At 34.8% G+C, this 16,363-nt stretch overlaps 1 protein-coding gene and 1 long non-coding RNA gene across 3 annotated transcripts; one reads left to right on the forward strand and one right to left on the reverse strand.

Annotated features, from left to right (window-relative positions):
• Positions 1-8,994: 8,994 nt before the first annotated feature.
• Positions 8,995-11,672, reverse strand: LOC107414714 (uncharacterized). Of its 2 annotated transcripts, XR_007237405.2 has the most exons (3): positions 11,197-11,560; positions 9,497-10,747; positions 8,995-9,386 (listed from the first exon to the last, which is right to left on the reverse strand). It is a non-coding gene; the product is annotated as an uncharacterized LOC107414714 (long non-coding RNA). The 2 variants fall into 2 exon arrangements; XR_007237404.2 differs by having other exon boundaries at positions 8,995-10,747; positions 11,197-11,672.
• A 2,117-nt stretch (positions 11,673-13,789) lies between these two features.
• LOC107408017 (non-functional NADPH-dependent codeinone reductase 2) lies at positions 13,790-15,972 on the forward strand. Its single transcript, XM_048462117.2, has 4 exons — positions 13,790-14,213; positions 14,348-14,591; positions 14,708-14,887; positions 15,544-15,972. The coding sequence occupies exons 1-4, from the start codon at positions 13,891-13,893 to the stop codon at positions 15,766-15,768; spliced, it is 972 nt and encodes a 323-aa protein (XP_048318074.1). The 5' UTR covers positions 13,790-13,890; the 3' UTR covers positions 15,769-15,972.
• The last annotated feature ends 391 nt before the right edge of the window (positions 15,973-16,363 follow it).

Genomic DNA, 16,363 nt, shown 5'->3' on the forward strand with positions numbered 1-16,363 from the left:
GTGTGGTGCGTCGGTGTAAATTGCAAATAATGTTTTAAACCCCAAAGGTGTTCAAAAATTATTTACTATAATTTATTACATTTTAATTATATATTGGGATATGTATTTATTTAATTATTGTTTATCAAATGGTTTAATCCCTTGGTTTTCGGGAGGTATGTACATTGGGTTTTGCGAAAAGGTTTTAAAAAGGGAACATTTCAAACAGAGCGATTGGTAAGAGTTTTGAGGGAAATTATTATTTTCCAACAGTTATTATTATTTATTTATTAATTGTTGGTATTTGTTCTATTCTTTAATTGCTATTAATATTATTTTATTATCACTAAAGGTGTTCAGTAGTTAGGGTCACTCACTGAGATGATTAGCACCTCACGTTTTCAAGTTCCGTTCCCTTAGGTGCAAGTGGTGGTAGACGTTCTTCCGGAGCGAACCAAGTTTTCCGCTGCTGTTGTGTTTCGAGAAGTACTCATGTACTCTTTCATTTCAGTGTATTATTTCTTTCAGCCTTGTTGTATTTCTGTTGGTTAGCACTTCTTAAAGCTCTGTATACTATTGGGATACTTATGTTTTATTTATGCACTGGACTGTTGTTGTTTTTGAGAAGTGCTGAAATTTGTGGAACAATTTGTAGTTTGCGGGAGGAATAAGGGGATGAGTATAGAAGTGTGTTTTCAGTGCAGGTAATTTGTGGTAAGTCCATCCCTTAGGAGAGGCTCTGCTGGATTTTCCATTGGAGGGTCCGGTAGGGTTTCCCTGGGATCAGGGCTTGTCTAGGGTTCCGGGGAAGGAATTCTGGACAGGTCCTGACATAGACACTGGTGCCACCCATAACTTTTGCTCAGAAAATGAAATAAAAAGATTAAGCTTAAGCCTGGATAGAGATACAAGTCAAATGAAGATTGTTAACTCTAGAGTTCTAGATGAGGTGGGTTTGGCAAACAAGTTTCTTTCAAGTTAGGATCTTGAAGAAGACCATCTGGATTTGATTGTGGCTTCGATGGATGATTTCAATGTCATGTTAGACATGGATTTTATAAGTGGAGAAGAAAGCAATCCTCATTCTCTCTGCCAATACACGTTGGCACGAGTTCGTAGACTAGTAACACGTTGAAAACGGAGCTACGGTTTGAAAGTTATGAGCAAAACAAGTTAAGGTCCAAATAGTCCAAGGGGTGCCCAAGTTGACTTTTTATTTATGGGGAAATGAGCTTTCAATCATGCATCGTTGTGAAGTGCTCGTCGATACGAGTTCACAGACTAGCGGCACGCTTAAAACGGACATCCGGTTAAAAAGTTATGAACGCGTGAAGTTTGCCGGATACCGTAAATATTTTTGAGTCGATGAACAGTGAAATGCCATGTGTCGTCACCTGATTGGTCCATGTGGATGAACAATGTCTCCACTGTGGCTTTTATTTGACAAAAATCTTGGGGAAGAGAGAGAGAGAACCCAACCGGCCGCCGGATTCCGATCAATTTTCCAGCCGATTCTCATTACACGCGCCGGCCAAACGGAAGCCTCTCCTCATTTCCGGCCAAACCCCAAAATCTCACGACCGCCGGCTGCCGGATGCGCCCGAATCGAGGCGCCAAAGCTCGGCGGTGATTTTTTCCTCCACCGTCGTTTGACCCCTTTCCGGCCGTTTTCCGGCCACACGTGCCAGCCACCCCTCACCACCTCCTCATTTCCAGCCAGCCCACCAAATTTCACGGCCACCGGACCTCCGACGCGCCGGGATCGGAGCTTTTTCCGGCGAGGCACCGAAAATCTTCAAACCCCAATTTCTCTGCCGTCCGGCCTCCGTTTGCCTCACCGCCGGTCCCGTTGGATTCCTCTCCACTCGATCTACAAATCTGCAAAAAATCTCAGCCAGTGGCCACGGCACGCGCCGCCGCCGGCGACGGTTGCCGGTGACCGCTGCGGCTTGCCCGAAGTTACTGTTCCAGCGAGTACCCAGTTGCACCGCCGATCCCTCCCGACTGTTTTTGACCTCCTGAATCCAAATCCGGCATCCTTTTCTGCCAATTCACGATGGTTTGGGAGAATTGCGGAGTCGAAACTCGAAAGCTTTCCGGCGAGATTCCGACCACCTCGGGTCCGATCACCGGAAAGTAAGACTGAATCCGTGATCCTCATCACTCGAGCTTCGATTCGGTATATAACTCGTAAATTTTAGATATCGTTTGGTGTTCGCTCCCCGGGTACCCATTTGGGAGTTACCCGATTAAAATATTAATATTTGTGGTTTGGTGTATTATGGATATTAAGGATATTATGGATATCCTTGATTGAGATACGTGCTTAAGGTGAGTGACCCACCTTCAAATTAATTTTGGGAATTAAATTGGTGAATATTATGTGTGATTTGAATATTTGGAATTTAAATTCTATGTGCCAAATATTTATTTGATTTATTGTGGAATTATTGGTGAATTTATTTTGATTAAAGAAAATATGCATTATATAAATTTATGCAAATGTGAAAATTATTTTATGGTATTGAGGATTGCGAAATTCTTGTGGTTTTAACATTAAATTGGGCATGATTTGATTTTCAAATATTTCAAGGAAAATATTTGTTTATGTTGGTGACTTCAATTTTTTTATAAAGTATGCCCATGGGATATTATATGATTTAATTTATTATATTTCAAGAATTATTTATGCTATTGGGAAAAATTAGAATATTTAAATTGGTGGATTTGGGAGTTGGTGGAGTTGAATTTTTATGGAATTTATGGCGTTGATTATAAAGAAATTGTGGAGAATTTCCGGGTTTAATTGGATGGAATAAACCCAGTATATTTAAGGAAAATTTGACATTTTGAGATATAAAATAAATATGTGGATTTTATGATTTTTAGATGCACCGTGCACGTACTGGTGTTCTGTTTATATGTGATATGGTTAGTGTGCACACGGATGTGATTAGCGCGTAGGTGGGTGTGAGTAGCGCGCAGGTGATTTTATGAGGTTGTCCTGTGGTTGCCATCGGATGAGGGTAGGCCGCCCCTCCATGGCCGGGACACCAGTTAGCAGCGGCGCAGTGGGACGCCACGCGATCGTATGCCAGTTTCTTTCTATAACCTCCTGTCTGGCGGTACCTTAGGATACTAGGTACTGTTGGCGCCACTGGTATATAGTGGGTGCATCAAGTGATTTTCAGAACTGGGATTTTAAAATAAATATTTTGAACTGTATTGGAATTAAAAATATAATTATTACTGTTTCTGGTATTTATTTGATGTCTTGATTTTCGGGGAATACGAACAAAGGGTTTTGTGAAAAGGTTTTAAAAGGGGAACTTTTCCAACCGAGAGAATTGTAAGGGTTTTGAGAGAAATTATTATTTCCAATTAATTATTATTTATCTACTTTACTACCGTGGTATTATATTGTATAGTAGATAGGGTCACTCACTGAGATGATTAGTATCTCATATTTTCAAATTCTGTTCCTCTAGATACCAGGTTGTCGGTGTTCATCCGGAGCGGATTTGATCTTCATCGCTGTCTTAGTTCGTGAAGTACCCTGTTCTTCCTTTACTGCAGTTGTAATACTTATTTCACTCTTGCTGTATTCTATACTTAGTAGTACTTCATGAAGCTCTGTATACTGTATGGGATACTTATGTATTTATTATGCACTGGATTACTGTTATTTATTTTGAAGTGCTGAAATTTGTGGATTCAACTTGTAGTATCGTGGGAGGAATAAGGGGATGATTTTTTTAGAAGTGTGTTTTCAGTGCAGAAATTTGTGGTAAGTCCATCCCTTAGGGGAGGTTCTGCCAGATTTTCCATTGGAGGATCCGGTAGGGTTTCCCTGGGATCAGGGCTTGTCTAGGGTTCCGGTGAGAAATTTTGGACGGGTCCTGACACATACGACCTCATGAATTACCACAAGCTTGTGACAAGTAGATACTTAGTATGTTTTGAAATGGTAAACCCTTTGTGCTCAATATCACAAATTTCAGTTTTACTATTCTATGATGAAACATGGAGTGTATGTTCTGAAGGTACCTGGAGATACCAATGTCAAAGAAGGAAGATTATACGTATCAAAAGGAATTGTACGTTGGCAGAACTTGAAGATGTTGTCTACAATGCTCTCAACTTAGATTCTACACAACATCAATTAATCTTCAAGTTCATATACCATGTGTGTTTGTCATGTGAGCCGTACATTGTGGAAAATGATGAAGACCTACAAAGTTTTATAGAAGAGTATAGTTCACAGAGACATCAAGACAGATCTCCACTTATTGTTGATGTGTTGTCCAGGGTTCCACAAAGTATTAATATTGCTGGATGTGTTGTGAATAGGATACCTACAAGTTCAGGATTTATGACTATTGCCCCACTATCTGCAGTTCCCGAGACAGCTACTTGTACCTTTGATGCTGATATGCAATCCCCATCGATCGAACTTTATGTGCCGAAAACTCAACCTGGATTCTCTGAAAATCAAATTTTTGAAAACAATGTGCAATCTGTGGAACATGATCATGATAATGAGCGCTTCAACATTAATGAAATGAATGAATATCGTGAACATGATTATGATCAAGATGAACAATTTGAGGTTGAGGTCAACACTGATCGTAGTGAAGATAGGTTACGAGACATTTGTTTGACCCAACATTCGGGACTTTCAGGTGGTGATAGTTGACATGGTGAGTCTCCTTATGGTAGTAGTCCAATTGATAATATGAATGATGATGTGCTTGCCTCTCCTTGTACCGAAACTCATTTGGACATTCGACAGGATTCTAACGCAACCATGGCTGAACTTAGGGTTAACCATCGCTTCTCATCCGTCAATGCCCATGAAATCATTTGAATCAACCAACTCTTTGCGAGTAAGAATGCACTACAGAAGAAGATTAGTCTTTATGCATTAAGGAGAAATTTTGAATTCAAGGTAAAGAAGTCAGATAAAGTCCGATATGAGGTTGTATGTGCAAACGACAATTGCATGTGGCGAATGCGTGCTACCAAACTACATGGTGATAATACAGAGGCCTTCATGATTAGGGCCTTCAAGGATGAGCATATTTGCTTTTTAAATATCATGAAAAGGGATCATCGTCAAGCAACAAGTTCAGTTATCGGAGACATCATCCAGCCAACGTTTGATGGGATTTCAAGGCAATACAAACCTCGAGATATCGTGCATGACATTCGCTCTAATTACGGAGTAAACATAAGCTACAACAAAGCATGGGCCGCTAAAGAAGTTGCACTATCAGTTTTGTGGGGCACGCCAGAAGATTCATATGCAAAACTTCCTTTATGGAGTCATGTTTTGAAAAGCAAAAATCCGAGCACATTTACTCGAATTGAAACTGACGATCAAAACAGGTTTTTATATTTTTTCATGGCACTTGGAGCTAGCATTAGAGGGTTTTAGCATATGCGGAGAGTCATAGCTGTCGATGGAACTACACTGAAGAATAGATATAGAGGTTTGTTATATATTGCATCATGTTTGGATGGGAACAATCAAATTTATCCACTTGCTTATGGAATAGGCCATGGGGAGACGGATGCGGCTTACACGTGGTTTTTTGAAAGCTTTAAAGAAGCTTTTGGGGATGATCCGAATATAGCTTTTATATCGGATAGACATAAGAGCATTGCAAAAGCAATACGTACAGTTTTCCCTAATAATCACCATGGCCACTGCACATATCATCTTGGTACAAATTTATGTGCTAAGAAGTTTAAAGGTAATATCAATGCGATTATATCAACTTTTAATGATGCAGCTAGAGCATATATTGTTGAGGATTTTGATAAGGCCATGCAACTTTTAGAAGGGGTTAGTATTGAAGCTGTACAATATCTTAAGGATGCAAATCCTTCAAAATGGGCTAGATCACATTTTCTGGGCAATAGATACAACATAATAACAACTAACATTGCAAAGAGCATGAACTCTGTGCTTATTGATGCTAGGGATAAACCTGTTTTGCCATTACTAGATCACATTCGTGATGTCTTGCAAAGGTGGTGGTATGAACGTTGAACTAACACAGCTACAATGCAAACTCTTGTTACCAATTGGTTGGAAAAAATCATGCATGAGCGCTCAAATAATGGCAGAGGCTTATGTGTTGTGCCAATGAACTTATATGAGTTTCAAGTTATTGGCCATGGCATCTTCGTTGGAGTTGTTAACTTAGAAAATAAGACGTGCTCATGCAAGGAATTTGACATTGATGGATTTCCTTGTGTCCATGCAATTGCAGCATGTAAGCATCGACATATTGCTCCATATTTCCTTTGCTCAGCGCATTACTCAGTTGACTCACTCCGTGATGCATATTCGAAAACCATATATCCACTTGGAGATAAATGTCAGTGGCATGCTCCAGATGATGTCATAAACCAGGTTGTACTTCCACCTCAAATTGGCAAACAGTCAGGAAGACCGAGAAAGAAGAGGATTCAATCTCAAGGAGAGGAGCGTCATCAATATAGATGCGGGAGGTGCAAACAAGTTGGTCATAGCAGCCAATCATGCTTCACCGTCATACCTCTTGATAGCACTACCAACCAACAGCACCATTGAACCAAAGGCCCATCAATCGCGCGATGCTATATTCAGACAATGGGGCCATGTTATGCGGTATGCGTGTGCATGCAATGTAGTCAGGAATGCAATTAGTTGCTCAACCGCATAACATGTGTTTTGGCATAATAGACATTGGTTTTATGTGTTCTTTTGTTGTCAAATTCATCTGTCGTATTATTTTGATAACATGTCATTCCGTGTTCAGTTTTTGGATCAGTTGTTTGTATGTTTCTTACTATTGCACGGATGATATTACTGCCCAATGGTAATGACCGATGCATCGTCGGTAATTGACATTTGTACACCGTCGTAAAAGAATCACCACAATTCCATCCGACAATTTCAATCATGCGTGTTCCAACCAATAACATGCTAAATATAGCATTATTAACGATAAATTCTGACAAAGTAAGCAATCAAACGGCATTAAAAAATGACAACGTTCAATTTGTTTTTGCTTCAAAAAGTACCATAGGTTTCGTCAGTAATTACAGAAACCCCTATGGTAATCACATTTTACCAATTTTTTGGGCCCCACAAGTCACCTTACGTGTGTTAAATGAAAAAACATGCAACATATGGATTATCAAATGATCGTAATGAGAGAAAATCCCAAAATTGCTTAAAAAGCTCTCAAATTGGCCAAAAAAATACGATGACTGTAGACCTTCGGTAATTCTTGATGAAACCTTCGGTAACCAACATATACTCTCTGGAAAATTACTGTAGATGTCATCGGTAATTATCGAAACCCCAGTGGTAATCACATTTTACCAATGTTATGGCCTCCACAAGTCCCATAATGTGCGTTAAATGCAAAAACATGCAAAATATGGACTTTAAAATTATCCTAAGGAGGGAAATCCCCAAAATCATTGAAAAAGTTCTCAAATTGGCTAAGAATTTATGATGACTATAGACCTTCGGTAATTCTCGATGAAACCTTCGATAACCAACATATACCCTCTGGAAAAATTACTGATGGTTTCATCAGGAATTACGGAAACCCCTATGGTAATCACATTTTACCAATTTTTTGAGCCCCACAAGTCCCCTTACCTGTGTTAAATGAAAAACCATGCAAAATATGGATTCTAAAATTATCCTAAGGAGGGAAAACCCCAAAATATCTGAAAAGTTTCTCAAATTGGCCAAAAAATTACGATAACTGTAGACCTTCGGTAATTCCCGATGAAACATTCGGTAACCAACATATATTCTCTGGAAAAATTACCGTAGGTGTCATCGGTAATTATCGAAATCCCAGTGGTAATCACATTTTACCAATGTTATGGCCCTCACAAGTCCCATAATGTGTGTTAAATGTAAAAATATGCAAAATATGGATTTTAAAATTATCCTAAGGAGGGAAATTCCCAAAATCTCTGAAAAAGTTCTCAAATTGGCCAAAAATTTATGATGACTATAGACCTTCGGTAATTCCCGATAAAACCTTCGGTAAGCAACATATACCCTCTGGAAAAATTACCGAAGGTTTTATCGGGAATTACCGAAGGTCTACAGTCATCGTATTTTTTTGGCCAATTTGAGATCTTTTTAAGCAATTTTGGGATTTTCTATCATTATGATCATTTGATAATCCATATGTTGCATGTTTTTTCATTTAACACACATAAGGGGACTTGTGGGGTCCAGAAAATTGGTAAAATGTGATTACCATAGGGGTTTCGGTAATTTCCGATGAACCTTCGGTAATTTTTCCAGAAGGTATATGTTGGTTACCGAAGGTTTCATCGGGAATTACCGAAGGTCTACAGTCATCCTAATTTTTTGGCCAATTTAAGAAATTTTTCAGATATTTTGGGGTTTTCCCTCCTTAGGATAATTTTAGAATCCATATTTTGCAAGGTTTTTCATTTAACACACGTAAGGAGACTTATGGGGCCCAAAAAATTGGTAAAATATGATTACCATAGGGGTTTCGATAATTACCAATGAAACCTACGGTAAGTTTTCAAGTAAGGACAAATTAATTACCGTAGGTTTCATGGGTAATTACCGAAGGCCCTACAATAATCAAATTTTTGTGCAAATTTGAGAACTTTTTCAAAACTTTGTCTTAGTCTCAACCACTTTGCATCCCTCATATGTTTGACTCATGCAGCCTTGCCTCATTCCTCCGTCACCATGCAATTTTCCAAAGACTCATATACTAATGTAACATACAAGGTCAGGAAACTATCAAATGACATATTTAACAACCAAAGAATTAAAGAGTGGGCCTTTAAATGACATATTTACCAGGGAAAAAAAAAATCAAAGAGTCGTGCAAATTTATGGTTCAAATTATGAATATATTAAATACTCTAAATTATCCAGGATTGTAGAGTTTCATTAATGATGTTTAACTCTCAATATCTGGTTGACATTGAAAATGAAAAGATCGGTCATTTTTGAAACTTGATTCCCTTAAAAATGGTGATCTATGGAAGGAAGGACCTAAGCAACCGTATGATCATTTTTATAAACTAAAAATACCAGAACAAGCATAACAATTATGAGAAATGCATAAAAATTTGATTCCAAGTATCTAGAAGACCAGCAATACACCAATGGTTACAGTCCATGCGCCTAAAGCCATTATAAAAGCCAGGATGTGCATCTTTTCTGAGTTGTGATAGAGTTGTTATGTCCAGCAGATGAACATGTTTTCTCATTCCAGTTAATACATCTTTCACCACATATAATTCCTTGGGCAATCCGCCTCGATAGAATGATCCACTTAGGAGTTTTGTCTCATTTCCACAGTTTGTCACCCCTAGCTCATTCCAATCCCTTGCCACTAAATATGAAAAGGAAAAAAAAAAGAAAGAAAAAAAAAAGCATCAAAGAAATTCACGAAATTAATTTTTGGTTTTCAAAAAAAAAATTGGTGATGGGAAAGAAGTAAACTTAATGGTAGTGGGTAACAGAAATTCCTTGGAAGATGACTTTGGTTTTGCTATGATTCATAGTAGAATCCACCCACTTAGCCCATGTTGTCACACCTTTATGAAAAGCAACCATACAATTCATGTCTTTGAGAGTTTGGTTACCATCTTGAGAATTTAAATGCTCTCTTTCAAGTCCTCAAGAACTAAAGTGAAGGCAGTTCATGGGGATGCAGATTGGACAAAATAGGAAAACAAAAGTAGCAGAGAAAAGAAGTTAATCATATGTTTATAGCAACTTCATTAAAAACTCTATGAGCAACAGAGCATTTAAATTCTTTTTTAATCATATGCTTATAGCAATTTCATTAAAAACTCTATAAGCAATAGAGCATTCAAATTATTTTCCTCTTTTGTTTTCTTTTACTTGGTATCACCTCTAACTAGACCCCATTTGTACCCAACAAGGACTGATTTCTTAAAGCCAATATTAAATCCCTCTTGCGCTACAGCTTCTTCTCTTGCTATGAGACCATCGTGATATCCACTCTAGTAATACACCAATTGTTACATGAAATTCACAGAAAGGGTGTGGGGGCAGCGATTATTACTTATAGACAAAAATAAATAAATAAATAAACCCACAACTTCAATATGTTAAGGAGGGACACTACATCAACCTCATAACCAAATGCACAAGGATAACGATATGCACCTAACCTAAGGCATTTTCAAGCACATTTTTGGAATTGTAACCAATAGTATGGGTTTCTCAATTTGTAAATATCAGTTTATCATGGAAGTCTTGAGTGCCATTAGCCTATAATACAAAACCACAAGCAAACTAATACCACATCTCGGCGACCAACCTCAAATTCATAAAATAGGAGTAAGTATAAGACAGTTCACCTATCCTATCCCCAACTGCATATTTGTAATCAACTTGAAAATTAATAATGTTCCACCAGCCAAGCCTAAGAAATTCCAACCTTGGCTGAAAACTAAACAGAAAGAAATTAGGGCAAACTAAACAACATATATAGTATACTTCATGGTCCATATAGTAGGTACAACATCTTTTTTAAATATTAACTAATTATAAAAGAAAAAAAAAAAAAAGGGGGGGTTTACTTATATAATTCGCCATAGAACATATAACTAAAAGGATACCATAACAATCACTTTGGTCACATCGGGCACTTGGCATAAGATCACTTTCTATTTGATGCTGCAAACTTTCCAAGTAAAGCTCCTCTGCACAACCACCGCTCACCTTCATAACCATAAACAAGAAACCAACATAAAATCAAAATGAAATTATCTAATTAAATTATGATATCTAGCAAGATGGTGAGTGTCATATAAACAAGAAAACAAATGATTCAACATTTGAAGCAGATTTTAACTATAACTGCTTTCAACTTATTCTTCAATTTTGTTTTTTTGGGTTTTCTTTTCTTTCAATTTCCTTTAATATTCTATTGCAATCAGAAAATTCAACAAACACTCGTGAAGTGTTTCTAACCTTAAAGCAATATAGAAACCGACCCTAAAGCTTACTCATAATATTTAAATACCCCACTAAATTGTATAACCTACTACTACTACTACTTCTTGATTTCGACTAGTTTCCTCCATTCCAATCATCGTCTTCGCCTTTTGCCAATCAAGCAAAAACCCAAGCTAAAAAAAAAAAAAAAATCAAAATATACAGATCCTTACCTCAAACGCAATTTTTCCTTAGTCTTTCATATGTTTGCAAGAGAAGAGGCAAGAGATGCAGGGAGATGGAGCATAGATTTTTTTTTTTTTTCCTTAATGAGATTGTGTGTGGTTTTTCTGGGGGATGAAGAAAAATAAAAAAGCAGAGTGCAGAAACTAAAGATTCTGGATTTCTTGGACTAAAGGAATGAAGAAAGGAAAGTAGAGTAATTTTTTACTTTCAATGGGGATAAAATGGGAAGCAGAGGGCAGATTAAAAAAAAACTAAGAATGAAGGGTATATTTCATTAAAGACTTTAAAAGAAGGGCATTGGACCAAATTCCCCTAATATTATTTAGCCAATGACAATAATGATCTGTCTCTTTTCTGCCGATTTGTCGATGAAGGCCCATAATTTATTTCAAACAAAAAGGAAAGAAAGAAAAGAAAACCCATAACTATTTATTGGCTTTCCTTTCCTTATGCAGTAATTGCAAATGTGTCTGCAAAATTGGGCTTAAGTAGGAACCCACACTGCTAGCCCATATTTTACCCTTTTATAATAATAATAAAAAATTGGAGAAAAGGATTCCAAACCAAAAAAAAAAAGAAAATCCATAACTTATCCATTAAAAAAAAAAAACAAAAACAAAAACAAAAGACTTATTCATCGACTTTTCTCACTAGTAAATTGCAAATGTGCCAGCAAAATTGGGTGTAAGAGCCCAAACGGCTAGACTGTGTATCACCATTCAAAAAATAATTAAAAAAATATATAGAGAGATGGATTTTAGCACCAAAGGTGATGAACGACCATAGGATATTGCCAACTAATTACCAAAAAATTGGTTATTGCCAACTAGTTCATATATCACCCAATTCACCATTATATTATGCTAGCGTATAAAAATTAAAGAAAATAGGTTTCATGTCTCTTATTTTATCCATATTTTCTTTGTGGCTTGTGTAAAGCAGTAATATATATAAAAAGTAATGACAATTATTCAGCTATTATAATGAATAATGTTAAGAATATTTTCAAGTAAAACTAATTCAGTTGATAAATTATTTGCACCTACATTTGAAAAGTTGTGAATAACTAATATATTAATATATTTATCAAATAATAGATATCATTATATATTATTGGATTATATTTAATTAAATTTATCTTTTAAAAGACTTACTTAGTCATACTTAGGATTTTAAATTTCAACCAGTAAAATTAAATCATTTCACTGGCACCTTTAGAGAATTAGTTTTAATATATTTGTAACACCTTATATTAGTTTTTATAATTATTAGTTATGGATCAAGTAATGTTTACTTTATTTTATTAAATAAATATCTACCTTTAATAATGATTTAATAATATTAATGGATCAGATCTCGTCTTTTAAATGAGAATATCATGATTATCAAAAGGACACCTTAGTTTAATAAAGTAAACTACACCCAAGCTCACTAATTAGCTATGTTAGTCTCTCTCAACTACATTTATGGTTGTATTTTGGTCTTTAAACTTTTTTTTAACATTTTGATCCTTAAGTTTTAAATTTTGATATACTTTTGTCCTTTAACTTTTTTCCCCCCTATTTTTTAGCAATTTCGGAGGTATGCGATGCACTTGATACAACATGTAGGAAATCTTATAAGTTCATTCGTTATTTCTTGCTACAGTAGGTGTAGTGCATGTTTCAAAATTTAAAAATTAAACTAAAAATAATTTTAAGGATCAAAGATGTATCAATAATTAAAGTTTAGGATCAAAATATCAAAAAAAAAAAATCAAAAATCAAAGTGCAACTATAAACATAGTATAAAGACGAAGGAGCCAACAATCCCTAGGGCGTGTGGTTTACATAATGGTTATCTCTAATAAAATCAAAATAGCAAACATTTAAAAAAAAAAAAATTATCATTCATATTTATGTGTTTGATAACAATACAAAATTTAGTCTTTATAAATATAAAATTTTGGTTAAAATTAATAAAAAATTAACTTTTATTTATTTATATATTTTTAAAATGTTATAGACTATTTAAATTTAAATTTGTTACGAATATGATAATAATATATTTGAAGTCTATCTGGATTAGAATAAAAAAAATAAAAGTTATGAGGTTTTAAATAAAATAAATATTTTTTCAAATGAAGAATTATTTATCTTTTTGAAATAGCTACTTTTTAGTTTAAATATGTACAACATAGGAAAAAAACCTAACTAAAAGAAAAAAAAATTTAACCAATCGTTTTGAAAAATATTATATATTCAGTCGGAAAATTAATAACATATTTGCTTTTGTTTTCTTAAATAAAAAAACAAAAAATAAAAAAATCAATTGGATTTAACAGTTTTAGCGTGCCATTTAATATTATTTTTCATTACATAAATATGGAGACTGAACTTTCACAGGTTCTAACAGAATATTTTTTTTTCCCCCCTTTTCTTATTAGGATAAAAGAATAATTCTACTAAAGGGTGCAAATAATTTTAGTAGATATTTTGAGTCTATGTGATGGATATGTAGATGATACTTGCTTAAGTGGCCACAATTTCTTGGTTTATATAACTTGGAAGATAAGATTTATGCAAGCTATTATCGAAGGCAATTGGATGAAAATTGGTGAGCTGAAATTTCTTCCACCACTATAAATTTGTCATCAATTAAGGGACTTCCAGCTAGCCACTCCGAATAATACAGGGACAATAATGGCTATTATTATACCTGAGTGTCCACTAGACTCCAAAGCTGAGAAAACCATTCCACTCCTAGGCTTCGGTACAGCCGAATATCCATTCGGTACCTCCTCAGAATCCATGAAAGAAATCATTCTTCATGCAATCAAGCTTGGATACAGACATTTTGACTCTGCTGCTCTTTACCAGTCCGAGTTGCCACTCGGGGATGCCATCGAAGATGCTCTAAAGCTCGGCATGGTTCAATCACGAAACGAGCTTTTCATCACTTCCAAGCTCTGGTGTAGTGATGCACACCATGATTATGTCCTGCCTGCATTGCAAAAAACACTCAAGTATGTAACCATTAATCCATATACACCAAAATTATAGAATTTATAAGATTTTTAATTTATTTTTTTATTAGAAAACTAATTTTTCCTCTTCTTTTTTTTTTTTTTTTGGGTTGGGTTATTTTGTTAATTTATAGGAATCTAAAGTTGGAATACCTTGATCTCTATTTGGTTCATTGGCCAGTGAGCGTGAAGCCTGGTGAATATGAATTGCCTGTCAAGAAGAAAGACCTTGTTCCTATTGATATAAATTCAGTATGGGAAGCTATGGAAGAGTGTCAAAGACTTGGCCTTGTCAAATCCATTGGAGTTAGCAACTTCTCTATTAAGAAACTTGAAGTGTTACTTTCCAAAGCAAATATCCCACCGGCTGTAAATCAAGTTAGAATTTCGGTCCACACCCATATTTTTCTTTTTTTAATCAAATTATCATGCATTATTTTTATTATATTATTTTCATTTTTATATTAATATAAGTGATGAATTTGATGTGGAAGGTGGAGGTGAACCCTCTATGGCGGCAAACTAAACTAAGAGAATTTTGCAAGGAAAAGGGTATATTAATCACAGCTTATTCTCCATTAGGAGCAAAAGGAACTCTATGGGGAACAAATTGGGTCATGGAATGTGAGGTACTGAAAGAGATAGCTCAGAACAAAGGAAAAACAATAGCTCAGGTATTAATCAAGGTTACATCAAGTTAACTTGATTGGCTTAAACATGGAAAAACAATAGCTTAGGTATAAATCATGGTTACATCAAGTTAACTTGATTGGCTTAAACATCAGTTGTACTTTTATGACTTTTGGATGCTTCAATGACTAGGGTTTAGAAATCAATTAATGATTTAACATGGATTTAGTGATTTACTAAATTTCTATTTATGAACACTGAATTTTACAAAGATTTGATGAACTATAAATGTATTTTTAAATTTTAAACTTTTAAAAGATTTAATAGTTAATAGATGAAATATTTTAACAAAACCAACAAATCAACCTGATCTGTGAGCTTGGTTGTGTCTATTATATATATGACAAGTCTCTTACAACATGCACATGATAATATGATACTAAGGTCCATAAGCATCACAATTGTTGAATTTGTTTAGACTTGTTTAATTGAATTAGTTATATTTTTAAAACTAAATCTAAAAGATCATACATGATTTTATAGGTTTTTTGTATTACACCATCTTGTCTACCTAATAAAAAACTGATTATGTATATTAAAAAATGAGAAATTTTTTTTTAAAAATAGATTAAATGTTTTTTTTTTAATTAAGTCGGTCCTAATTTTGGAAAAAATGAAATTGAATGGTGGGTATTTGAAGGTTTGTTTGAGATGGGTGTACGAGCAAGGGGTGAGCTTATTAGTAAAGAGCTTTAACAAGACAAGGATGCAAGAAAACCTTGAGATATTTGATTGGAAGCTAAGTGCTGAAGAGTGCGAGAGGATTAATCAAATAGAACAGCGAAAAGGATTTCCTGGCATAGAATTCATCTCCGAGGAAGGTCCTTACAAGTCTCTGGAGGAGCTTTGGGACGAGCAGATTTGAATGCGTATTGCCATCCTGTTATTCAAAAAGAATAAAATGTAATTTTGATTTTTTTTTCTTCCACATATGCATGTTTTTACTAAAATTTATAAAAAATAAAAAAATAATTGACCTCATTTTGGGTGGAGTACAGGATGTAATCTTATTATTTGGAAATGATGAGAATAAAGTCCATGACTAGAATTCTCCTTTTTCTTAATTAAACATGGGATAGGTTCTATGGACTAAGTGACAAAATCTTGATCATTAAATTGATACATCTAACGTTCTATATATCATAGTTATAATTATCCATGATTTTTCAGTGTTTGTGCACCTTTGCATATACTCATTCAATAACATAATTTGTCAAAAATATTTCCAAAATATTTTGGTTCATAAAACATTCTCCATTTAATGAGAAAAACTTTTAATGTAACAACTATACCACATCATCAGTATCATGATTTAGAAATCAGAATCAAGTATAATGTAAAACCAACAATATATAAATAAATTTTTCTTCCATTTTAGTATCTATCTAGAAAAGAAATAAACAAATGTTGCATAATAAAAGATCTTGAAATGCAGTAATTCTTTTATTAGGAATAAAAAA

Source organism: Ziziphus jujuba, chromosome 12 (genome assembly GCF_031755915.1).
Source record: "Ziziphus jujuba cultivar Dongzao chromosome 12, ASM3175591v1".
NCBI classification, from domain to species: domain Eukaryota; kingdom Viridiplantae; phylum Streptophyta; class Magnoliopsida; order Rosales; family Rhamnaceae; genus Ziziphus; species Ziziphus jujuba.

Excerpts from the sequence above, each read along its gene's own strand:
- LOC107408017 (XM_048462117.2), top strand. The coding sequence starts at position 13,891 with ATGGCTATTATTATACCTGAGTGTCCACTAGACTCCAAAGCTGAGAAA. Across the intron at positions 14,214-14,347 it reads GCATTGCAAAAAACACTCAA|GAATCTAAAGTTGGAATACC; the intron begins GTATGTAACCAT and ends GTTAATTTATAG. Across the intron at positions 14,888-15,543 it reads AAGGAAAAACAATAGCTCAG|GTTTGTTTGAGATGGGTGTA; the intron begins GTATTAATCAAG and ends GGGTATTTGAAG.